The 27,399-nt window shown below is 41.1% G+C and overlaps 1 protein-coding gene across 1 annotated transcript in view; it reads left to right on the top strand.

Moving 5' to 3' along the window:
* The first annotated feature begins 576 nt into the window (after positions 1-576).
* Positions 577-27,399, top strand: part of PRKG1 (protein kinase cGMP-dependent 1) — a 1,349,869-nt gene continuing 1,323,046 nt past the window's right edge. The window contains exon 1 of the mRNA XM_061162077.1: positions 577-842. Within this exon, the coding sequence (XP_061018060.1) occupies positions 577-842 (266 nt within the window). The remainder of the gene's footprint in view (positions 843-27,399) is intronic.

Here is a 27,399-nt window from a genome sequence, read left to right as displayed (position 1 = left end):
TTACAAGCGCTGCGTCATCTACCAGATCACATGGTAATTGTTGCTATTTCAAGGATCAAGTGGCATAAAGCTCCCCCCTCACCCCACCCCACCCCGGCCCTTTCCTTTGGTACCATATAGCGTGCAAGAGTGATTATTGTGTGATGGGGTGAGAGCAGGCTCACTGGTCCAACCCTCCCAACTAGAAACCAGGCTCTCGGTGGGGTGGCGCGCACGCCGTGTTCTCACGAAGTGATTGGGAAAGGGGGACGGGGGAGGGGGTCTCAGGGGAAGAAGGGCAGCTCTAATTGGTTTCTCAATGAAAGATAATCACCTATTCCCCGGAGAGGCTGGGGATTAGCACTCTGCCTCTCCTCTCCAGCGCTTTTAGACGTCTCATCCTCCCCTCGATGCTTTTAGTCCATTCAGCAGAAGTGGATCGAAGAACGCGGCTCCCCGCGCCGCGTTAGGGGCAGCTCCGCTGCGCTCCGGTACTTAGCGCCCATTCACTCGCTCGGTCGGCGCTCGCCTCGCCCGGCTGTCGTCCCAGCCGCCGTCGCCCGAGAAAAAGTTTCGCGGAGGGGCTCAGGCAAAAACATGAGCGAGCTGGAGGAAGACTTTGCCAAGATTCTCATGCTCAAAGAGGAGCGGATCAAAGAGCTGGAGAAGCGGCTGTCAGAGAAGGAGGAAGAGATCCAGGAGCTGAAGAGGAAACTCCATAAATGCCAGTCAGTGCTGCCCGTGCCCTCGACCCACATCGGCCCCCGGACCACCCGGGCACAGGGCATCTCGGCCGAGCCGCAGACCTACAGGTCCTTCCACGACCTCCGACAGGCATTCCGGAAGTTCACCAAATCCGAAAGGTAGGCGCCGCCGGGGCGCGGGTGCGGCGGGCCGGAGCGGGGCCGCCACTCGGGGCGGCCGGGCGGGCCGGGCGGCGGCTCGGGGACTGGGGGCTCCGGGCCGCGGCGGCGGCGGGGGCTGCTCGGTGCCCGGCGCCCCTGGCTCTCCTCAGCGCGCCGAGTGGGGGTGGCCCTGGCGGGCCGGGAATGGGGAGTGTTTATTTTTATTTCCGTCCATCACGTGCTGCGCTGGTCTCCGCCGGGCTGGGAAAGGCTAGCTCCTCGGGGGGAAACGCGCCCCTGTGGCGTGGGGGTGGGGAGAAGGAGCGTGGAAAGTTTGGTCGCGCCCGCTAACTTGGCTGCTGCGCACCCCGCCGAAGTCGCGCGGTCTTCCCTTCGCGCACCCCTGGGGAGACGACCTCCCGGGACAGGACCCGGCCCATCCCGGGGCCTGGAGAGCTTCCTGGAGGTGACCCCCAGACCCAGGCCACAGGGCATGCTCACTGCGCCGTTGGAGCCTCCCGGGAGCGGCTACGGGATGGACAGGGCGACCGCCTTGGGTTTAGGAACTGAACTTGCCCAGAGCCTGAGCCCGGCTGGGAAGGCGCGGAGGGGGTGAGGGGAGGGAGGCGGGACTGGGGTGCGTCTCCACTGCAGGGATCAGCCTCCGAGGGTCACTCTCCAGGCAGCAAGTGATGTCAGCAGGAAATTGTAAAGAAACACCACTTCTTGGATGTCGGTTTGCTCAGTTTGTGACCCTTCCAGAAATGTCCACGTCTTGGGCTGCCTAGGGCTTGGAGGTGGCTGGGTGACCTTGCACCTGAAGCAGGTTTGGGGCTACTGGTCAGCCCAGTCTTAGAGTCGATACTACTGCCCCCTCTTGTTTGTCTTCCGAGTCTGTCCCTGGAAAAGTTGGGATGAAGTGGGAGGGGAGCTGTTTCTCTGGGCGCCTCCGGGCTCCTTCCTTCCCTCTTCCCGCCACGCTGAGAGCTAAGTCCTGCCAGTTCAAAGTTGTGTGTCGCTCTTTCGTGGTGCGCAGAGGAGGCCCGGCGATTTTGGCCATAAGTAGGAAGTATTTGCTCTCCGCTCGCTGCCTTCACCGGAGAAGGCTGATCGATTGGCTGCAGCATTAAAGCGCCTCTGGACATTAGGGAGAGGAAGTGCAGACTCCAGAGCCCATTACTGGCTTTTAGTCTCTGGAAGTGCACGGCCGAAAGTGCATCTCGCAGGATATTGAATATTCCATTAGGCGTGCCTTCATGCCCGCCTATCTCTTACCCCTTCCTTCTTGTTAGATCACTTGGTTGTCTGAGTTTGGGGCCCTCAGGGGACCCCTAAATTAATCCCTCCCCCTAAGCTGACTTTGAGGCCAGTGCTTCTAACGAGCTCGTCCTCTTGTCCGTCTCCAGACAGGCCACTTGCAGGACTCTTGATGTCCGCCCCGCCCCCCCCCCCCCCCCCCCCCGCCCTTGCCCTCCTCTCTTTCCTTGTCCGTTTCAATTGTGTACTGATTCCAGTGTATGTGGGATGGGGGAGGGGGTCAATGAAGACTGTGTAGGAGTTGAGAGCTATCAGAAGAGGACCAGGAGCTGGGAGTAGGTTGGGTCAGGCAGAAAGGATTTCACCTTGGGAACTGCAGGCCCACTCAGAACCAGCGTCTCAAGGGACCGCCTTCAGGCTTCCTGAGCAATACTAGGCTTACAAAATGACACTATCCACATGCCACCTTTTGGCCCACGCTGCCTTGGAAGTTCCTATCAAATGGAACAATGGCATTCTTCCTTCTCTCCGGCCAAGACTGCAATCAGAGCTAATATTTGGCCTTGCCATTGGTTGGGAAGCTGCTGTGTCTTGCCTCAGCTGAGCTGCGCATTCCTCGGCCGCTGCCCTGCCCCGCGCTCAGCAGCTGGAATCAATCTGCCCACCTCCTTAAGAAGCCACTTCATCAGCGGTCACCCAGCAGCTGTTCGCCTCCTAGGGCTGGCCGGCTGGGGCTCTATCGCATTTTTGAAATTTCAGATCTCTGTGTCTGAACTGTGCCCCTCCAAAAAAAGTGTAGCCAGCACCGCCTCCCGCAGCAAAAAGGAAATTTCACCGGGGTCTGGAGAGGATAGGAGAAGAAACTTCCCTCCCAGGGTCCCCTCTCCAGGAGCTAGCTTGCAAAGAGGCACTTTTATTTTCCTTGATAAGAAATCTCCCAGAATGAGAGACGTATTTGTGTGTACTTAGAGGAAATGGCTGATCTTTCAAACGTGCACATCATCTTCCTTATTCTGTCCCTCCCCCCTACTCCCAGCGGTTTCTGGTTAGGGGTAGGAACATTCATCAAAAGAGTGGGTCATGCGCAGTAAAGATTGGTAGGGTGCATACTTGTGTCCGCAGAAACTAGCTGAAGTGCTTTTCTACTTCCTCTGTGCGCGGATTTACCCTGGGACTGAGTGTAAACTTTTTCCCACTCAGCATGTAGTTTTACACTTTCAAATGGAAGCTTGGTGTGTGTTTTCAGGAAGCTGACTCATTAGAGTTTAAAGAATTTTGACAGGTAGAACAGGGGAATAGTAACCTCTGGAATGAGGTAATTATCCTAGCATTTAAAGAGGCAGTACTGACTTACTGGTGAGGCACCTTATTTTGGCCAAGAAAAGAAATCATGAAAAACGTATTTCTAGAAAGCATTTAACAGCCAACACAGTGCTTTCAAAATAAAAGTGCATTTGCTAATTTTCAGATATATGGTTTTGGGAAATAGACATCCCATCAGCTCATGCATCCTTTGTTAAAAGTTGTGCTATCCTGATGCACTTACTGGGACTGAAAGAGACTGCTTTATCACAAAGCTAATGTTCAATTGCAGTGGCTATAGGATTTAGTGAGAGCTATTCATGCTGTGGGTTTGTTTGAAACTTTACTAGGGCACCATCAGTTTTTATACTAACAAGAAAAGAAATATATTTTGAAAGTATAGGCATTCTGTTTGGTGGGCAGAATGACAAAAGCACTTTTGCCTATCACCACTGTTTTGGAAAATGATTGCAATCTGAAATATTTACATAATCGCTGGTAAAAATATCTTGAGCATTTATTGCAGTGGAAGGAAATGGGAGAATTCAACGACTGTTGTAATCAAGTCAGTCCAATTAGCCAGATTTCCATGCGTCCGCAGAGGGTATAATGCACAAACTCCATTAAGAATGATCTAAGTATCTGAGGAATGCTTTAGATGAAAATTATACTAGAGAAAGGGAAGATCTGAGCTCTCAGCATAAGTATCAAGTGTACAGTGTGATGATCATGTTTAAAAAGAAAACATCCGACTTATTACAGTCCTCATTTGCAGACCCTTTAGAAATGCCCAGTAGAGATCAAGTGATAATCGTTGAAAACTGTAGGCTGCTTTGGATGATGATGATGATGATGATATTTTACATTCATAGATAACTTTCTACCAAATAACTGAGTCTTTCACATAGTTTTCTATGAGCTTCAATTCCCTGTATGAATTGAAGAATTCATCAAGAATTACCCAATATCCTGATTCTTCCCTCTGTTTTTTTACTCACACCTAAATTCCTTATTTTGATAACCCAGTTAGCTCAGAGGACTGCACACAATTGTGTTTTTTTTTTCAATTGTTGTTTTTAAATTAGCTTAAGCAAAAGCTGAAATCAATATTACTCTGGTACAGGAATAATGTATTATATTGCAAAGCTATTGAGCTATTCCTGTCACAGATCCCTTGATTCTTGATAACGTAAATTCATCCTTTGGAACTTGTACCTTCTTCCACTGGGACATGGGCGCTTTGGAATGGATGCCCCAGAAAACTCTTTGCCTTTTGCGTCTCTGATTCATTTCAGCTGATTTAACCTTCAGACTGAATCAAGGGATCTGGCCTAATTTTGATATAAGTAGCTTCAATGAAATGAGCAGGTACACCCACTGAATTCTGGGCCCACCTTATTAATTGTTCCAGTAGAAAATACACAATGCTTTAAAATAGCATAGGTAAGAATATTAGAGGTAGCTAATCCTACTGATTTTAACACAGTGCTAAGCTCTTTACTTTCAGCAGCTCATTGTTTTTTCCCCAGTGATCCTAAATCATATATGTACTTTCCATGTGAGGAGTCTGAGGCTCAAAGAAGTCACTTACCTAAGATCTCACAGCTATGAAATGCCAGATGTGTTTCAAACCCCACTTTTGCAATTTTTAGAGCCCCCAGTTCTCAGCTGCTATACTCTATAGCCTTGGAATCAGGATAGTTCCATCTTATTAACTAGTGAATCCTTCTGAATAGGAAGAAAAGAACATGCCCTAAATTAGAATACATTGTTGTTTTGGTTGTTGTTGTTTTTTTTTCTGCCGTATAGCCAGCACAAAACTGACCTTATGAAAAAGTGACCATTGAGCTTAAGCAAATATGCCTCCATAGGCATATCCAGCACATACACCTCAAGTGTGCTGAGCTGGCTAGAATTTCCTCAGGTCCTTCTCTTGGAATTGGCATTTCCCAGTCATTCCTCCTTCACGTCATAGGTGGAACTGATGAGAAGTACAGGTAAGGAAGGATGTGAAAAGGATCTCTGTGGCTGCCTTTGTACATCATCCACTGTATCCTTTGCCTTTTGCCTTACAGATTCCTCCTGCTAATCCCATCATCCCTACCAATCCTTCCGTCCAAAGGAATTTATTACTACTACCTGACCACATACCAATTTGTTGACCAGTTATCCTTTTTGGATTAACACCATGATGTTTTAACAGGAGCTTCTGGGAGAGGACATTCATCTAGTTTACTCTGATGAGTAGTATTTATGATGAGAGTTGAAAGGGGGAAGAGCCGCGGAGAAGACCGGAGGGTGTTCAGGCAGGCTTGATCCTTGTGTCTTGCCAAGAGTAGTTTGAAGAGGACAGGTTCTGTGAATAAGCACCTCACTCATACTTTTAGTTAAAGCAATACAGAAGGCAGACAGTACCCTGGTTTTAGTGATGAGAAAACTGAGCAAATTACTACTGAAATGCCTTTTAAAGGATCTCAGAAATGGGACAAGAAGAACGATGTATTTTTCTCAATTTTGCATCAGTACCAGAGTTGGTGAATTGATAGCTCTGAGTTATCATCGTTTATACTTATATATTTTAAGACATATCCACTTTGCTTTGGGGTTGATTTGGGTTCTGGGATGATGTTCATTTCCCAGGTGTATTTGTAACATAGCAAGGGTTCTTGTTCTATCTGGATCGTTGATAGGTGTATAGGTTGCAAGTTTCAATGTAATTGTGTGTTCATGGGAGATTTGACTGACCCTCATGAAAATATTTCTGAAAGACCTGAATAAACAAAAGAGGTCATATGTTTTTACTCTTTACTGACTGCTCATTTCCCAGTGCCCTCTCCCCGCTCTGTGTAGGAGGTGCTAAGAGTGCATTAAAACCCTTTCTTTTGATAGGATTTTCAGGTGATTTCATGGCTGCTCAGAGTAGGAATAAGTATTTTCGTTTGCCACTGAGAATTTGCTTATCAGAGTTCAGGACCCTATGTTATCTTGAATTCTTGTAGCTTTTGGAAGTTACTATGAGCTCTGAGATAAACCAGGGGTAGTGTATCCTGTTTCACAAAAGTGAAAGCTCAGAAGCTTGGAATTAGTCAAAAACTAGTACTGACCTGGAGTCTCGCTTTGTTAGTGTCACGTGCTGTCGGATTCCTGAAGAGAAAAGGATATGTGTGTGTGTGTTTATGTGTATGATTACATGTGTATGCATATGTCCATATATGTATATCTATACACATACACACACATTGCCGATTTATTCAGTTTATGACTTTACACTTCTTACGGTAAACTCTTCTAGTTTGGCCCAATCAGTTTCCTGGGGAAAGGATGATTTACTTCTTGGGCTGTTATCGTCAAATAGATGACAGCATCTTGCAGCATGCCAAGTGCTTGATATTAGACACGTAGTCCAATATTGTCTTCCAGAGCAGGGTACTAGAATCAATCTCTGTTGCTTCTTGCTGATTCTACCTTTTACCCAATGATGATCTTTACCTGTTTTTCTTTGTTGTTGGATCTGCCCGTGTTGTGCATCTCTCTTTGGGGTCCCCGGTTCCTCTCTTTTAGCTTGACATCTGGAACTCCTGCCAGATCTATCAATATTATTTGCAAAACTCATACAACCACAAGTGTAGCACAGAGGTCTTGCTCAGAAGAGTATTCTAACCTTTCAAAATCTGTCATATCTTAAGTTATTTCAGATATTGTACAATTTGAATTTCCTAAAGTTTAAAAAGTAATTCCTCATGTTGAAAATATATGATGCTTTAAAGTGTTTCTTAATGAAAACTGGATATTTCCAAAGAATGTATATCTTTGAGATAGATTTGTTTTTATTATATAAATCCTTGTGGAACTAAACTCCTTTATTGTCATTATGAACAGCAGACTGATTTTTTAAAACTCCTAAACTTACTCTGCACTGCTCCCTAAACATTGTTGGTGGATTAGAAACTACAGTGTACATTATGTTGCTTTTATTTTAAACATTTCCCTACTTTTTTTTTTTTTTAATGTGGGGTTGTAGTAGAAACTCACGCTATCTTAGAAAAAAGTGTAGTTTTAAATTCAGTCAATACCAAGTTTATACTGGCTAGAAAGTTGTAAAATCCTTTCTGTAATTTGTCCTGTCCAATGTGTTGGCTGCATGGTTAACCTTTTTTTAGTGCATGTTGATTTGACATGTTCTTGGAAATTAGTCCTCAGCAGTTAATATCTTGCTCCTTGAAGTTGATTTGGATTGATTTTATTATGTGGGTGAACGCAATGAGAGCACTTTGGTGTGTAAGGGGATAGCATGCTGATTTCATCTGAGTGTTTATTTAATAAGTGAATTTGCCTTAATAAGACAAATCCAGTAAGACATCTGCTGTAATTACCCTGTTAGGAGTTAGTTTGAATTTTTTTTTCACTTGTGATAAAGATTATGCAAGTACAGTTCTTAAATTATGCTGTACTGCTCCTCCTTCCTAAATCAGTTTAGAGAGTGCTCAAAATGTGTTTTCAATCCTCAGAAGTATTTATTTGAGCATTCTGACTTCAAATACTGCAAAAACACTGCTGACAAACCTTACAGGGAATCCTAAAAGTACTTGTATATTTGCCTCTTAAAAATACTCGTAGGCCTATTTGTTCAACTGTATGATACGGATATTGCCTGGTGAGCAAATCCAAAGCCTTTGAGTAAATGTTAGTATTTTCTTGATGCCTCTCATTGCCCTCACGGTGTGGGTAATGTTAATTTCATGTCTCACACGGATGCCGAGGAACTTCAACTACATATGCTAAAAATTCTCAAAATAGAAAATTCTTTTATATCTTAGGTTGTAAACCCCAGGGTAGAAACCAGGTCTGTTTATAGTAAAAATTCCAACCCTATAAAACCTTCAGCTTACCATACATTTCTCTTCCCACATGCTAAATTTCAGAGGCAGGGTAAAAACAGCACATACCTAGAAGGTATTAAAAACAAACAAACAAAAACTCACCCAGAAACCATCTAGAGGATCAAACCAATTCATGTCCAATTCAATCTCCCCTCACAGAGCAAGTTCACTCTAAAATATGCGGGACAATATTCCAGGTCTTATTCCAGCAGATTGTAGCTTAGTGTCATGGCACACGGTGGTATGTGTTTGATTAGTTGTGAGGTTAAAATGAGTAAATAGTAGGTTAAAAATCAAACTTCGTGAATTATTTGCTTCTTAGAAAATAACGTTGAATGCAATCACAGGCACCTCTCAAGGGATGGTTTTGACCTGCATTCCGATTGGCTTCCCAGGCTGGGAGGATGACAAATATATGGCAGGAAATAGCATAGAACCCACAGTCAGTCTTGTCTTTTCACAAGAGTGTGATGCACGTGGGAACATCATTCATCTCGTGAGTCACTGCAGAAGCAATGTTTGAGAACTTGTGATCTGAACTGTGCGTCTAAAATATTAACATCTGGTTGCCGCAACACTTAAAGCTACTTATTTATAAATAACTGTTGTTAGGTTTACTATACTCTACTCAGCATATGTACATCAGAGCCCTGTTTCCCAAAGGGTGATGTTCATGTACTGATGGCACCGGGGCTGCTTCTAGGTAGCACACAAGTTAATTTGCTTTATACTAATAGAGAATTTTAATGTCCTGAGGGAAAAGATGTAATAATCATATTAAACCTATGCCATGTGGCTTCTGTTGCTTAGAAAGCTTCATTTTAAGGGTTCATAGATTTTAAAGGAAAACGTAGAAAAATATAGATTGTAGATAACATAGATATGAATAACACAAAAGAGGGAAAGTTTATTTTAAAGTCATTTTCAACAAGGAATGAAACATTGTTTTCATGCTCACCCCGTCTATGTTGTGGAAAATTTTGGCCAATTGAGTTCTCGCTGGACCTGTCTTTGGGTGACTCCTTGAAGGCTTTCAGTTTCTCCATAGGAATTGGAGTGAGGACATTGATCTGCATGGAAATAGTGGGTTTTATAAGATGTATTCTTGCTCTAATGGTAATCAATCTGAAGAATTACTCACTTCACTGTATCTGCAGAGAAGTGTCTGATTTACCCCAGGTTTGTGAATTCCTTTGCCATGCCACAGACATAGGTGAACAGGACAGCTGAGAATTATAAAGGGATGCCTGGCCTCCCATCTCCGTCCAGCTTAGGGTCCACGGGCAGCTCTGTCTTCCCAGAGAGCGTCCCCAGGGCTTCTCCTTGGATCCTGTGAGTTGATGTCTGTGGCTGTGAAGGGCAGTAGTGTGGCACCCTGCAGCCAGAAATTCAAGATTTTTTTCTTTCTCTGTAAAAGTACAATTTGGAAAAAGTTTGGAAGGGAGAGTCTTTCATAAAATGCACGTGTATTTTCCTGTAGTCTGTGTTCCCTTGACTTATAAGAAACTAGATGAATCTAAAAGATAAATATTTTTAAAGGTATTATTGTTTAAAGGATAGTTTTGCAGAAAAATGAGAAAAGTGTAAGGAGAAAGGGGGTAATATGTTACAAGTAGGAGGTGGTTGTTCTTTAGTAGCAAAGTCGTGTCTGACTTTTTGCGACTCCATGGACTGCAGCATGCCAGGCTTCCCTGTCCTTCACTATCTCCCAGAGTTTGTTCAGACTTAATGTCCATTGAGTCTGTGATGCCATCCAACCATCTCATCCTCTGTCATCCCCTTCTCCTGCCCTCGATCTTTCCCAGCATCAGGATCTTTTTTAATGAGTTGGCTCTTCACATCAAGTAGCCAAAGTATTGGAGCTTTAGCTTTAGCATCAGTCTTTCCAATGGATATTTAGGGTTGATTTCCTTTGGGCTTGACTGGTTTGATCTCCTTGCTGTCAAGGGAGTCTCGAGAGTCTTCTCCAGCACCACAGTTCAAAAGCATCAATTCTTCAGCAGTCAGCTTTCCTTTTATGCAAGCAGGAGGAGGAGTTGACAACAATCAATTCTCATTTCAGAATACAGTGCAGGTTGTCTGCCTACCGCTTAAGAGAGGGACTCATTAAGGTTTGGGTATAGGTCCTGTCCCAAAGGTAGGGGAAAAGGGAGGTGGAGTGAGAAGGGAAGGAAAAGCGCCAACAAGAAGATTCCAAAAATTACCACAAGATGGCAGCAGGAGTATAATATTTAGCAATTGTACAACTAGTAGTTTGAAATGGCCTTTAGTTGAGTTTTAAAATACATTCTCAAACACTCAACTTTCTTTTTTAATTGAAGTAAAATTAATTCACAATATTATATTAGTTTTCGGTGTACAGCATAGTGATTCATTGTTTTTAGAGACTTTACTCCGTTTAAAATTATTATCACGTATTGGCTGTATTCGCTGTGCTGTACCATACATTCTTGTCGCTTTTATACATAGTAGTTTGTGTTTCTTAACCTCCTACCTCTTTCTTGCCTCTCTCCCTTCACTCTCGCCATTGGTATCCTCTAGTTTGATGTCTACATCTGTGCTTTTGCTTCTGTTTTGTTATACTTGTTTATATTTTAGCTTCCACATATAAATGAGGAATTCAAGTGTAAATGTTCTTAATATGAGAATTAACGTGTTTGGAAAGTGTAGCATTGAATACATGTATTATTATAGTTTTCCAATACATAGTGATTTTGAGGAATGCGTTTAAAAAGCCGAAGTGTGGTAGTGCTCCCTTCAGTGTTTAAACCAAAAGAGAAACCAAGAGTGCCCTTCTCATGGAGAACTCGGAACATTGATCTCAGTCTGAGGGAAGTTCCTGGAGCACCTGTGAGGAAACTCTGGACTCACATTTGACTGAGAAAAGAAAACTGAAAGAATGGAAAATTAAAAATAGCAAAAAATATATGTGTGTAAGGAGATAGAATAAAGAGAATGTCTTACTACTCAGTCCTCTCTTCCCCAATAAAGAACTAAATGCAAAATTATTATAAGAAAAAGATCAGCTATTAGAAGAAACTTCAATACCTGCTAATCGGTTATTTGCTGTCTTTGATAACTCTGCACTTCTGAAACATAATTACATAAATCCTAACATGGCCTGTTGCAGTCTGAGGTCCATTTTAGAAAGAAGTTTTAAAACTCTAGTTAATATTATTCGTATACATTATATATTTTCAAGAGAAAAGCCAAGTCTGTTATGGGGTGTCCAAAATATACCATGCCTTTCAACAATTTTAGAGTAAAAAGAAATGAGTGTGGTCTGACCTACCACAAAGGGATAGATTGTGGGTCATACCTAATGGACTGTAGGGTTTTTGAATCAATATTCCCTTGGAAAGTGCCATTCAGCCTTCCTGTAAAAGGCCATTGCATTCAGTCATGACCCCTCTCATGTAAAAGCCCCCAGGGGCTGGAAGTGAAGTGGTTTTGGTGATGACAACATTTGTGATTTAACACTGAGGAGAAATGCACTTATTTTGGTCTGTCCCTGTAACCAAGGGTTGATGCCAAAATGAAGTCGTACTGTGGATAAAAAAGAATTCACGGGTAATCATGTGGCCTCTTTCATGGGCTTCTCTGCTCAGATATTGTGTTAGATTGTACTTAGATAAACAAGCAAGAGGGAAAAGAGAGAAAATTAAACACTGTACATTTTGATACCCTATTTGACAACACATTGCCTTTGTAAAAGGTGTTTTGAAACGCTGCGATATGTTTATTTGAAGCTGCCAGTATAGAAAACTGCTCCTAAGGGCAGTCATTTATATTTTTCCTAGGTTAGGAAAAATTAATGTCATAGGGTCTATGACTGCGAGAAAGGATCAAGGGTAGATCAAACATAGGTGATCCTTTCTTTTGTCTGCAGAGCTAAAAAAAGAGAAAATCCAGTCACTATTAGACAGAGAGAGGAGAGTGAAGCAAGAGATAAGTGGCAATGGCTTTTGTTTTCTCTGATCTTTCTGGTTTATTATCAAGGCAAGACAAATTCCTCAAGTGTGGAGGCAGGGTCTGAAGCATTCTGCATTGAAACCCCTGGTTTATCTAGTCTCCAGGGCATCACCAAGGATGTCTTCTCAGAATGAGACAGGCCTTGGACTCACTGGGCTTCCTGATATTAGGGCGATTTTTTAAAGTTTCTTTTGGGAGATTCTGTAGTTGTATTGCCATGTTAAAATGTGGAGACATTTTTTGATATTTCAAGTTTGCTGATTTTTTTTTTTTTTTGATAAATACATTGTGGTTTTATTCATACAATGGGATATATAGAGTATAGAAATGAGTAAACCATAACACATGGTAACATGAAGTAATCTCACAAGCATAATATTGTACAACAGAAACCAAAATATGCATATTATTTGGTTTCACTTCTTTTTATTTTTTTTATTTTTTATTTTTTTTTAGTGTTATCTGTCTGCTGTTTTTTTTTTTTTTCCAGTGGGTTTTGTCATACATTGATATGAATCAGCCATGGATTTACATGTATTCCCAATCCCGATCCCCCCTCCCACCTCCCTCTCCACCCGATCCCTCTGGGTCTTCCCAGTGCACCAGGCCGGAGCACTTGTCTCGTGCATCCCACCTGGGCTGGTGATCTGTTTCACCATAGATAGCATACATGCTGTTCTGACAGAACAGACTTTTGAACTTTGTGGAAGTTTGCTGATTTTAAGCTCTTCTTGGACCATGACTCTGCTCCCGGTTGTTTTAATTGCTGACGGTAATGCGTGGTGGTTGTCAGACAATAAAAAGATGCACAAAACTTGATCTTCTCCTCCCAATTTTCCCCACCTGCCTGCCAGCAGGCAGCCAGTGTTAACTTTTCTGTGTTTTTATGCACACTTTTATATAGAGAGCCTCTGTGTTCATTTGGAGTTTGGGTTTATTGTTTGCTTTTCTAACTGAAGGAGATTCATCCCATAACACTCAGCAACCTACTTTCTTTCCTCAACTGTAGCTCCTTCCTTTCTAGAGTAGTTTCTATCAGTCTAACAGCCACATATTATTCCATTGTATTCATGTATTTACTTAAGCTTAATAATATTGATAGTTACTTGTTTTATTTTCTGTAAGCATAAGCCACACTGCGGCTAACATTCTTGTACACATTTCCTCGTATGTCTTTTATTTATATTTATATTTTTATTTATTTATTTTTTATCTATAGGATAAGTTCCAAAGAATGAGAGTGGCAGGTCAGAAAAGTTGCTAATTTTCCGTGTGACTATTTTAGTTTGTGATTATACATAAACTTTCTCTATCAGATAAATGATCTCTAACCTTTTCTATTAAAAAATAAAAAGCATGTGAATGGCATTGACAAAATCAATTTTCTATATTAAAAACAGAAAATTTTAAAAAACAGCCAAACATAAAACTATTGCAGAAACATATGGAAAGTTCATATTTCTTTTTTATACTTGAGTTACATTCGTGAGAACACTCTTTTTTTGAGGCAATGTTTATGTGCCCTTTTACTTTTCAGATTTATAAAGTCCATACTGCACATTTGGCTTGATTTTTTTTTTAAGTTGAATAAAACTTTTGAATTCCTACAAGGTGATTTTTTAAAGTGAGGATACAATTGTTTGTATATACTGCTCTTAAATAACTAAAGTCCATCTTTAAGAATCACTGTGGTTTGTTTTTCTTTCTTCAAAATACATTTTTGATACTTTAAAGATTCTGAGGAGCTTGTTTCCACTTGGGAAAATAACGAATTCCAAATCTCTCAGCTACATTTTTTTTAAAGGCTAGTGGGAAGATTTGGACATATATGGTATTGTAACTAGTCAGTGGAGCTTTCTTTTTATAGGATGGCAACCTCTGGGAGAGTTTACTTTGCTTTTTTGATCACTGTTATGATATTGAACTAGATTTACTGAAAGGTAACTTTGCAAACATTTATTTGGATTAAAATTCAGTCATATCACATAGATCATGAGGTTGAAGCCAAAAAATGAAACTGATTTTGGAGAGTAAGAAAAGTAATCTCAGTGATGTTAGTCCAGTCTTAGAGAGAAATGACCTGAAACTATCGTGATAATTAAAACAACGGGCTTTGGAGCCACAGACCTGAGGTTGACCTCTGACTCTTCCCATACCTATGGCTGTGTGATTGTAAACAAATTGCTTTACCTCTCTGAGCTTTTGTTTCTACTTGTATGAAATCAGGATGATGATGCTTCCTTCCCTAAGGCTTTGTATACGAGGGATACTCTCTGTGTACACAGTTTAACAAAAGGATGTGAGTGTACAGCGCTAAGTAAGAGTGCTAGCAAATGTGTAACAGTGAAAGGTTTGAAAAATTCTAGTTTTTTTTTTTTTACAACATTAGTTCTGGTATTAACACATTATAGAACCTAATGCCTAGAAAGGATTTTAGGAGATATCCTTGTTCATCCCCTTTCCTGAACAAAACTTTAATGACACATAATTAAGCAAGAATCTAGAAGTTCAGAAATAATGTGATTTGCCAATGACATGAAGCTTGTTATTGACAAAACTGAAATTAGATCCTTCTGTCTCTTATTTGCCATTCCAGCTCTCCTTAAATCCATCTTAAACATCAGAAGTGATGAGTGAAATGAGGAAACCTAGAAATTTATAAATTGGAACAATGGTACAAGTGGGAATGTGATGGTTAAATGCTTTATGTTTTATACATAAAAAAAATGTAAACTGTACACATATGATAAAACAGAGCTAAGGACTCAAAATGTGCTATTACCCAATTTAGCACCCCAAACAACTCTGGGAGACAGTTGGTATAAGTTTCTTAGAAGAGCTGTTTCTTGAAGATCCTGGATTTAAATGAAACACTACCATGAACTACCCAGAAAGGATGATAATAAGACAGGAATGCTCAGGGAACCAGCTATGTTAGGTTTAGCAAAAGACACTGGAAGCACCGAAGAGTTTTGGAGTGGAGATTCTTCACAGCAGGAGCCTCTCCATGGCAAGGGGTTATTGACAGGTGTCATGTTCCATCAGACTGAAGCCCTATTTCCCAGGAGCTTCCCTGTTCCTTCTTCACTGTCTAGTGTTCAGTCCTTGTAACTGATGAGGGCACATCTTTTCATGTCTAGTGGAGCTGTAGGTCTAGAGATTTGGGTGGAGGCTCTTTGTAGATGTTCTAAGAGCCTGAAGAACATTCCCTGTCTGTCCCTCTTCCCAAGTCGACATTAAGCTTATATATTTGTATATTGTCAGTTCCTGTTTGCAATTTAGAGGCTGATTTGACTGTATTAGAGCTTTTCAATTTGGACAAATAGTAAGTAGTCCAGATTTTATTTCACCCAAGGCAATTTCATCGATCAGTCAATCAGCTCAGATAGGGGTGGACATATGTCATAACCAGAGCCAGGTTCTCTCCTTGCCAGCCTGACACTGTCATTAAAATACACCCCAAACCTCAGCTTCTGTCATTGTTGAAAACCTGGTGAGGTTGTTGAGAGGTGTAAGTGAGGTGGCTTATGTAATAGATTTCGTTCACTGCCTTGTGTAGTCATTCAATAGACTTTAGCTCTCATTGTTATTTACTGATTCTGACTTCATTCACAAAATATATTGTGACTTCTAATACTGTGCCAGGATATCCATATATACTCTTCCCTTATTTCTGACTCCATGCTTGGTTCTAATTCTGCTCATTAGCTCTGACCCTATTTTTGGAGTCATTTCCTGAATCACAGATGGCGCTCTGACAGAGGCCATATTTAGGACTTACTTTCCTGTCTGCTTTTCATTCACAGCGAAGTGTTTTCTTTGTACACAGTTGACGTCCCTCCCCCACTAGCCCGCCATATTAGAACTTCACCATTCTGTACCATTAGAGATTTAGCTGTATTAAGGCCCCCTCTTCAGCTATCTGCTCTCGGAGTTCAATAAACCCAGGGCTTCTCAATTGCATTTGAACCACCTGGGGAATCTTATTAATTGCAGTTTCTGATTCAACAGTTCTGGGAAGGGGCCTTTGTAGTTAGCTGTCACATGATGCTGATGCTGCTGGCCTTCAGAGCCTTAAATAGCAAGGGATTAATCGGTGATTTTTCTCTGATTCCTTCCTCCTTTCATCTTTCTTTCTTTTTTTACTATTCAAGTTTTTTTATACAAATAAAGTACAATCAGGTGCACTAGTGCAATTTAATGTGTTAATAATACATTTAACTTGGATTACATTATAAGATTAACTCATTATCTCGGAAAGCCTAGAAGAAGCATTCTAGTATTCTTTCCTGTTCTAGATCATTGGCAGGCACAGCTGTACGGTATAAAGACCGAGCACAGAGGCTGTGGAATCAAATAGGCTTCAGTTTAAGGCCACTAATATCTTTGTCATGTTGTTTAACCTCTTGGAACTTCTGTTTCTCATCCCTAAAATAGGGATAAGAAGGCCCACCTAAAACTGATGCTATGCCAAAGACCTATTGGAAGCATGTTGTAAAGGACAGCAAGTGCTTCTGCAGTTTTAATACTAGAGTTCTAGAGACTCAGGTCATTTTGTTCCCAAGTGAAAAATGTGATCCAGGAAGAATTTTAGTTCAGATAAATTGGGAACATAAGAAATGTTAATTCAGCATTGGTGAGAGCTTACTCTGTACAAGGCACTTTATTTACATGAACTCATTTGCCCTTTTCAGGGCTTCCCTGGTGGCTCAGATGGTAAAGAATCTGCCTGCAATGCAGAAGACCCAGGGTTCGATCCCAGGGTTGGGAAGATCCCCTGGAGAAGGAAATGGCAACCCACTCCAGTATTCTTGCCTGGAGAACCCCATGGACAGAGGAGCGTGGCAGACTACAGTCCATGCGGTCTCACAGAGTCAGACACGACTGAATGTCTAACACTACTACGCTACTATTTGCTGTTTTCATTCATCCCATGTTTTCTCACGGTGCCGCCAGACAGGACTGATTCCATATGCTCTGCGTAGATGAGGAGACTTAATCCAAACATTAATGAGGTGACTTAGTCAGAGGCTCTCTGGCCCAGGACACTGTTTGATTCTGACACTGTGTTAGATGATGATCACAGCAGAGGCACAGGGAGAACCACAAGGAAAGTGAAGACTCTTAGATCATCCCAGGGCCCAGTGGTCCCAACTCTAGTCCATATAAACATCTCATGGAAACTGTTACAACAAGGATCCCTAGGCTCCATCCACGAGATTCAGACTTAATCGATTTGGGAGATTTGGAACCAGGACATTTGCCAGGTGGTCCTGCAGAAACATCTCCAGAGGTGTATTCTGTAGGCAGGGGGACCATGTGAATTAGATTCCCGGGGCTGCTGTAGCAGATTACCACAAACTGGATATCTTGAAACAACACAAATATACTTTCCCAGAGTTCTGGAAACTGGAAGTTTGCATTAGCGGTGTCAGCAGGACCACGTTCTCCCTGAAATCTCTAGGGGACAATCCTTCCTTGCCTCTTCTGAGCTTCTGGTGGTTTTCTGAGCTCTTTGGTGTTTCTGGCTTGTAGGTGCATGGCTCCAAATCTCTGCCTTTGTCCACATGACTGTCTTCCTCTGTGTGTGCCAGTCATTGAATTTAGGACCCTCCCTCATCCAGGACAACCTCATCCTGGTTACATCCGCAAAGACTCTGTTTCCAAATAAGGTCACATTCATAGGTTCCTGTGCGTGCGTGCCAAGTTGCTTCAGTCATATCTGACTCTCTGTGACCCTGTGGACTGCAGCCCATCAGGTTCCTCTGTCCATGGACTTCTCCAGGCAAGAACACTGGAGTGGGTTGCCATGCCCTCCTCCAGGGGATCTTCCCAACCCAGGCATCGATCCTGCATCTCTTATGTCTCCTCCATTGGCAGATGGTTTCTTTACCACTAGCACCACTTGGGAAGCCCCGTAGGTTCCCAATGAACATGAATTTGGGGGGCTGGTATTCAACTCATACACCATGCCATCTGTTTTTTATCATCCTTCCAGCCCAAGGTACAAAGCTGTGACTTCAGAAATCCACTAAGGCCTATGGCAAATGAGATAAGGGGTGAAGGACATAGCTAGGTAATGATGCATGATTTTATAGAGGCTTTTTCACCCGACGTTTCTAGCTGTCCTCCCCCTCTTCCCACCCTTTTTTCTTATTTATCAAAGGATAGGATGTTGATTGACAGTTCTTTGGTTGAGATGAAAGTATTCGTCTCTCATGGTTCCACGAAATGTCACAGATCACTGGTGGTTTATGGTTCTCTTGTCTTTGAGGTGTGACTTTTATAAAGATTTACAGGAAACTGAAATTGGGCTTAAAACTGGAGACAGCTAGTGATTTTCATTTCTGTAGACTGTAGTTTTCTTACCTGTAATTTTAGAGGGAAAGAAACTTTTACGCTGTAATTTCAACAGTTTACTTCCCTATAATTTTGGTAAATTGTTTCCTTAGGGTTACAAAGAACAAGTGGAATAAACCTCAAATAGATGTATTACAATAAAGGCAATTTTTCTTTGGCACATTTATCTAGTCAATGTCAGCATACAAGCTCATTTGCAAAATCTCTGAATGTTACAGCCAATTAGAATTATATGTTTTAAAACAGCAGGGTTATATTTAGGTACAGACTCTTTTTTAGGTTGACATTATTTTATATATTTTGAAGTAGAATTTAAGTTGTTCTCTCACTTCTTCCCCAAGCTAAGGTGTACACACATACTTTGTAACCTAACTAGAGGGTTTTTGTTAATATATCCTATAATACAAATTGTATTCCTACCACTCAGAATTTAAACTTTAAATTTTACAATTAAGAAGTATTCAAAAGATAGTATGAATTTGTCATATTGGTAATTTGGTTTTACACAAAATTATGTAATACAGGAAATCAACTTATCACTTGAAAATGAAATTTTAAAATGTATGATAGTATAGGTGTATTTCTGTTTGAATATATTTAATTCTCAAACACTTTTTATCCAGATGCTTCACAGAATCTAGGTTTCTGGGAATGGTTTTGGGCTTCTTGATGATATAGAATATTTAATGATGTATTGTTCAGTATGGGCTTCCCTGGTGGCTCAGACGGTAAAGAATCTGCCTGCAATGCGGGAGACCTGGGTTTGATCCCTGGCTTGGGAAGATCCCCTGAAGGAGGGCATGGCAACCCACTCCAGTATTCTGTTCTTGCCTAGAGAATCCCTATGGACAGAGGAACTTGGCACCTGCAGTCCATGGTGGGTGGGGTCACAAAGAATCTAACACTACTGAGCAATTGCTCAGTATGGACTCATTGAGACTTTTTAGAAATAAAAAAAAAGTCCATAGAACACTTGTGCTATCCAGATATATGTGTCCATTCTTCTGGAGATTGTATATTCCTTTGGTTTGCTTGCCTCCTGTCCATCTGATATCTGATTTTTTTTTTTTAAGAAAGTTTTTCTTCTCACTGTTGAAAGAGATCTTAGGGATAATTCAAATAGCCATTCATTTTATACACACTTTACTGGAAATATTCTCCCAGTTAGTGGGAGGAGGAGTTAGCAAAGGGTGGCTTCCTTGGGATGGGTAATTGGTCCCCATTTGGTGGAAATTTTCCAGGGCCATCTTTGGTACTTGGTTGTAATTTAGGTACTTAGTTGTATAAAGGTAATTTGAAAGGTAGATGGGGAATTCCATGTTGAAAGTGCAGTAAAATGAATTCCACTACCCAATATTAGTCACTGGGACTCTGTAGTAAGCATCTTTATGAATTGTATGGGTGAAAATATCAATCATATCTTGGCATACTGTATGGGTTAGTAATTATATTGGAAATAGAATCAAGATCCCCAAAGGCTATGATGGGCAAGAGAAATGGTTTATAATTGTAATGCACCCAGTGCCCTCCTATTCATATCAAATATTTCCTAATACTCCCTGAGTATCCTGAAATGAAATTCATAAGTAATATAATCTATCCACACACATAACTATGTGTGTGTATATTCATAGTATCCTAATGAAAATATTTTTAAAAAGACAAAAGAATATAATGTAATATAATCAAATAATTTGTGGCTTAATAAGTAAGTTGTTGGATTTCCAAGTTGTAGATGAGCACACGACAGGACTACATAGTAATCTGAACTAATGGTATGAAGTGCTTGCATTTTTTCCTAAAATCATTTCATTTAACAACTGAAAACCTATAATTGGTTCTGGTCACTAATGGCATTTCTGTCAGGTGACCCAGTTTTCCAAAATGTTAAGCATTGTCTGTAAAGTTTCGTATGAAATAAAGTATCTGTTCCTCTTAATTTCCATGGTAGTAAATAATTTGCAGTCCTGGCAAACAAAATATAATTTAAGGCCAGGCAAAAATAATTATTTCATTTACATGTAGTAGTAAAACAGAGTTAAAGGCTTGGGTAATTGTATATGAATTTTTCCTCTGCATGAATTAAGAATGAAATTTAGAGCTGTTTGGATTGTAGAATAATTCTTCAGTATGTAGTTTTCTATAGATTGCTGGACATGATGATAACCGTGGTAACACAGAAGCACTCCAGGAATTTCCAGAGTTCCCACGAGGGGGCAGTATTCCCCCCCGAGAATCACTGTGCTGAGTTCCTTTCTTTGGAACTATCAACTTTTTGGTGGGGATCGTTCTTCGCCTTACGGTGGGGGACATGAAGGTGTGGGAGATGGTGCTGTCCTGTGCCCTGTAGGATATTTAGCAGCATCTGAGCTTCTTGTAGATGTTAAAAAGTGCCCTATCCACACTATCAGTTAGGACAACTAAAAATATTTCCAGACACTGCCTGTTTTCTTCTGGAGGGCATATTCACCCACGATTCAAAACACTGAACTGAACAAAAATATGTTTTAATGGGGAATTGGAGAAAAAAACTTTGCCCTGGAAGGAACCATGGAACAAATTTCACAATTAGAATTGACCTCATGGAAACATTTGTGAAAGATCCAGGGACTGCCTGTAATTACTTTATGAATCAACCAGGAGATGTGATTCATGTACATCAATACATGAACATACTGTTAATTTTTTGCTAATTTTAAAAAATTAATTTTTATGACATTTTATTCAATAAAGGACTTGTGGTCACTTAAAATGTGCTATTCATACCTTAATCAGAACTGCTTATTCCCAAGAGGGGCATTTTGCTCCATCCTGGGTACTTTAACAGTTACTTGTGTTTTGGTGTTTCATGGATTCCAGTAGGTAGAATGAAGATGAATGGGTTGCATGTGACGGGGGTGGCTTCATGCCCAGAGTGTAGAGAATCTTTTCTAACAGAGCTTCCTGATGGTTCCAGATTGAACTGCTTTGGGGAGGGGTACAACCAGGAGAGATTTGTTGACAACTGACTTTGATAAAGGAGAATCATTTTTAGGTTGAAAATTATTCTGAATGATATTTGTGTATCTATTCTGTACCATGGATATGAGTTTGAGCAAGCTCCGGGAGATGCTGAAGGACAGGGAAGCCTGGCATGCTGCAGTCCATGGGGTCGCTAAGCAACTGAACAACAACATGTTATATATTATATTACTATTGTAAATTATGGAAAACATGAAAAGTAAAAGTATTAGTCGCAGTCATGTCCAACTCTTTGCTACCCCATGGACTGTAGCCCACCAGGCTCCTCTGTCCATGGGATTCTCCAGGCAGGAATACTGGAGTGGGTTTCTGTGCTCTTCTCCAGGGGATCTTCCTGACTCAGGGATCGAATTTGTGTCTCTTATGTCTACCTGCATCGGCAGGAGGGTTCTTCATCCTTAGCGCCACCTGGGAAGCCCTCTAGTAACAAAGGCAAACAGTAAATCAGGGAACAAATGTTTTTAAAAAAGTAAAATTTCAAATTGTGGTGAATGTTAGGAAGGAATAAATAATGGTGCTGTGGTAGAAACTGAAGAAGGAGGAGGCTCTTTTAAGTGGTGTGGTCACAGGTGAAAAGTCTTCTGAGTGGTATTTCAATAGAGACTTACAGGATGACGAGTGCGTGTTCTTCCAGTAGGAAGCCATTTTAGACACAAGGAAGAATGCATGCAGAGGCCTGGCGTGGAGGAGGACATTGCATGTTTGGGCCCCAGAAAGAAGAACCAGGTAGCTGGGATATAATGGGTGACAGGAAGTGTGGCATGCACTAAAGTTCCAGAAATATAGAGCATCCAGCTCAGGTAGGGAAGAGGTCAAGCTTAGGAGTAAGAACACAGACCAAGGAGCCAGAGAACCTGTGGTCAAGTTACTTCACTTTATTCATTCTCATTGTTCCATCTGCAAAATGGAGCACTGAAGCCATACGCTTCCTGGAGTAATCATGAGGATTAGATGAGTTAATATATGGAAAACACTTAGAACTGTGCTCGCAGTTACAGATATTAGATGTTGCTGCTGCTGCTACTGCTATCATCACGGCTTTGTTGATCATGTTAAGAAATTTGGATTTTTATCCCAAGAAGGAAAAGCCACTGAAGGGCTTTTCAGTTTGGACTTTTTGTAAAACTTTTAAACAGGAAGTAATAATGTGAACCTAACAAGAAAACAGGCATAGTTACTGTAGGGTAAGTAAGTTTTGAATGTGACGTCCCCAACAAAATAGGTTAAGTTGTAAAAGGGCAACCCTTTTTTAAAAAAAAATCAAAGCTGTCCCTTCAGATGATTTGAGTCATTTGGCAAATAATGTAGATAGGCCACTCAACATTCAAGGAGGATTTGTTTTAAACAACTTCAGTCAGTGGTGCCAGCATGTTTTCCAAGCTGTCATATAATAATAAGCAGGAAGGGATACTTGCATAATAATAAAATCTAATTATTAGGAATAAGTTTCTGGGTCCCTAAAAATAGGAAATTTTAGACATTTTAAAAAGATATGGGAGTCTGAAAGAACTTCTTTTGACTATGAACATGTCTAGTGTATGTTAACTGGGTTTTTGTGGGGCTGTATTCTTGGTTGCATTGCATTCTCTTCCTACAGCTTTTGGTTCTGCTTTTAAGCCCTTGATGTCCCCCTCTGACAGAAGGACACTGGGGCTTTAGGTTAGTGATTATTGTTGGTGGTAGAAGCTGGTGTCGCCTTGTGGGTGCCACTGCTGGGTGCAGGCATTCTCTCCTTCAGGTCCTGAGATGCCCAAAGAACGCTATCAGTTTCTTATCCTATCAGTCAATGGAAGATGGTGTCATCTCTGTTTATATGAACCAGAGTTGTCTGCTATAGCTTGCAGTGAGGATAATCAATTCTTAAAAGAGTAATGATGGTAATCAAATCCCAACTGTAAGCCATAGAACTTTGGGAGGGCGACATTATCTTGGAAACTTGTTTTTCTCTTTCAGACTTCAGGTCTCTGATAAGGCACTCCTTATCAGAGATGAGGCTTCATGTATAGTTAATGCTGGTTACTCTTTGGTCTGGCTGCACATACTACCAAATCCAAGGGCGGTGGAGACTAAAGAGATGAAGGACTGAGAAAGCTGATCTGTGACCTCACACTTACTTGTTTAATCCTACAATTGTGCCGTATGACTTAGATGTAGCTCTGGGTTAAAAATAAACCAAATGCAGAGACTGGGTTGAAATAAAATATTTGGTTCATGTGCCTCCTGGTTTTCAAATGACATAGAGGAAGGCTGATTTTTACTTCATAGAGCAAGAAGTATCTTTGATGATTATATGATAGAAACTCAAATGATTTCCTACCAAGTATGTTTTAATACATTGAAAAAAAGGTTACTAAGTAATTGAGCAACAAGACCCCACTTATACTGCTATGGAACAGAGTCTTCTGGCTAAGTAACATTTCTTTTTTAATGAGAAAACATTTTCATTTCAATTCTGGTTGAAAAAGTTTCTAAGGACAATAATAACTTAACTGTGAAAGAATGTCCAGATTGCAGTTAAATTGTTTTCCCAGGCTTTTGCAAGAGTTCCAAGTTACAATTACTAAGCATTGTTTCTTACTTTATCTTCATCAAATATTTATTTAATACCTACTATGTTCAAGATACTGCACTGTTTTCTAAGACTGTTATATATCAAGTATTTCATTTCATCATTAAATTATCCATTCCAGTTGGAGTTTGGGAAGAGAGGTCACCTTTATCTCTGAAGTCAAGGAGTCATTCCTTCAGACCCCAATCTTAGTTCTATTTTGGGTGAATGTGGCTCAGTAAATGTTTAAATAAGTGTCTACAACATTCCAGGCATTGTGTTAAGACCCGTGGGAACAAAATCCAGCCAGTTACAGTTATTGAAGAGCTCAGAGAAATGGGTGAAGAGAGCTTGTTCAAGAGAGTATTTTTATAGGCAGTGTAAATACTATGATTGAAGCATGGTGGGGAAGCGGGGGAAGGGACCAGTAGGAAAGAGCATGTGCCCCAGCAGTGAGGGGACATCAGGAAAGCTTCCTGTAAGGGAGCATCTAGGTGCTAGGTATTATATTTCCACATATATGTGTACAGGATATCAAGCTTCTAGAAAGTAATTAATTTCAAGTCAAAAAACATGTAATATATATTTTTTGTTGAATGCATTTTATTTGACAAGGGGAAAGGAACATAGGTTTAAAGATGAGTGAGCCAGGTACCCTCTCTTTCACCTTTTAGTCAGGCATTAAAGCCTTATCAGGTTTACTCTATTCAATGTGCTGCCAGTTTTTTGTTTCACTTGCAGATTTTAAAACTTTTATTGTCTGTCTCCCTTCTCAGCCAGGGGCCCTGTCTTGCTTTTTGCTTTTGTCACTGTTGCTATGATGATCGAGTAAAATAATTATTTTATGCTGACAGCAATGCCGCACATATTTCAAGCTAGAATAGTTAACTAAAAATCCATTGCAGGCTTTTATATAATGAATGGAAAATGCTATGTTATTTCTCCACTTTTACTGAATATCATTTGTTTCCTAGTGCAGTTCAAAGGCCAGTGGGCACATCCTTTGGCCAATATCTGTGTGTTATCTCCATATAGGGCTTTACAGTTTTTAAAACAGTTTTCTATTATTTCTTTAATTCTAAACACAGCTCAGTAAAGAAAATGTCTCTGTTTTAAAGCTCAGAAAAGTGAGACTCAGATCAAATGACTTGCTCAAGATCCCGTGAGAAACTCTCTTCCTTTAACTTTTTGAGGCTCCAGTCAATTTTGGCTACATTATTCTCTTTGTTGTTTTGACTGTTGCTTAAATGCACCTCCTTTAGAGAGCCTTTCTTGATCCCTAAGAAGTGGTTGGATGTCCCTCCTATGAGCTCCTATAATGCCCTGCACTTACTCATATTGTGAAGAAGTGAAGTGAAGTGAAGTGAAGTCACGTCACTCAGTCGTGTCCGACTCTTTGCGACCCCATGGACTGTAACCCAGCAGGCTCCTCCCTCCATGGGATTCTCCAGGCAAGAATATTGGAGTGGGTTGCCATTTCCTTCTCCAGGGGATCTTCCCGACTCACGGTTTGAACCCGGGTCTCCTGCATTGCAGGCAGACGCTTTAACCTCTGAGCCACCAGGGAAGCCCTACTCATATTGTAGTGCTTGGTATTTAATGCTTTGTCTGTATTGTTTGCAGATCTGTCTCTTGCACTCTCTCCAAACAACTTGAAAGTAGTATCCCATCTTGTTCTCATGGGATTCCCAAACCTGATTGAGTACTTGCCTCAGAGAAGTTTTCCAATAACCATTCACTGGATGAGGTAGCTCAGCTGGTAAAGAATCTGCCTACAATGCAGGAGTCCCTGGTTCAATTCCCAGGTCAGCAAGGTCCTCAGAGAAGGGATAGGCTACCCACTCCAGTATTTTTGGACTTCCCTGGTGGGTTGGTTGGTAAAAGAATCAGCCTGCAATGCAGGAGACCTGGGTTCGATCCCTGGGTTGGGAAGATCCCCTGGAGGGATCCACTCTGCTATTCTTGCATGAAGATTCCCATTGACAGAGGAGCCTGGCGGGCTACAGTCCATGGAGTCGCAAAAAATTGGACACGGCTGAGTGACTAAGCACAGCATAGCACAACAGATGAGAAAATTAAGTAATTAAAACCTTGTTCTAATTAAAATGAAATAATCGATGTGAAAGTGCTTTATAAATGACTTACAGTAAGAGATGTTCTTAGTCAAATCATTGACGAAAAAGTGTAATACTAAGATGTAATTTCAAACTTTTGAAGAGTATGCTTTCTAGTTGAATTGACCTTGTTTTAGACTGAATGCTTTTGTCCCTTCAAAATTCATATGTTGAAACCCTACCCCTCAATGTAATGGTCTTGGATGTTCAGCCTTAGGGAGATAATTTGGCCAGGAGTGTGGAGTTCCTGAATGGGATTAGAGTTCTTATAAGAAGAGCCCAGGTTTCCCTGGTAGCTCAGCTGGTAAAGAATCCACCTGCAATGCAAGAGACTTGGGTTCATTTCCTGGGTTGGGAAGATCCCCTGGAGAAGGGACAGGCTCCCCACTCCAGTATTCTTGGGCTTCCCTGGTAGCTCAGCTGGTAAAGAATCTGCCTGCAATGTGGGAGACCTGGGTTTGATCCCTGGGTTGGGAAGATCCCCTGGAGATGAAATTGGCAAACCACTCCAGTATTCTTGCCTGGAGAATCCCACGGACAGAGGATCCTGGCAGGCTGAAGTCCATGGGGTCACAAAGAGTTTGACGTGACTGAATGACTAAGCACAGCACAGCAGAAAGAGGCCAAAGAGCCTCTTGAAGATCCACTTGAAGAATCAAGAGATTGGTTGGTAGTCTGCAACTCAGAAGAGCTGTTTCACCAAAACTCAACCATGCTGGTACCCTGATCTGAGACTTCTAGCATCTAAGTGTGAGAAAAACATTTCTGTTGTTCATAAGCCACTTAGACTGTGTCCTTTGTTATTAATAGCCAGAGATGACTGGGGGAGACATATTACTGGTATGACCCAGATATAAGACAAACAGTTGCCCTGACGTCCCATTCCTACTGTCTTTTCACTGGGAAATATGCCATTTTAAATCACCATTTTTAGATCACTATATAAAATGAAAGAGGTGGAAAAACTTATTTTAGTATAAAATTTATTTTTAAGGATTTCTGGCTTATTATCTGCCCAGGCATTATCTGGAGTATTCTACATATAGTAATTAACTTAATATCCATAACAACTCTAGCACATAGGTACTATTATTACTTACCTTGTCCAAATGAGAAACATG

Source organism: Dama dama, chromosome 15 (genome assembly GCF_033118175.1).
Source record: "Dama dama isolate Ldn47 chromosome 15, ASM3311817v1, whole genome shotgun sequence".
NCBI lineage: Eukaryota > Metazoa > Chordata > Mammalia > Artiodactyla > Cervidae > Dama > Dama dama.
This window is presented reverse-complemented; position numbering and strand designations above follow the sequence as displayed.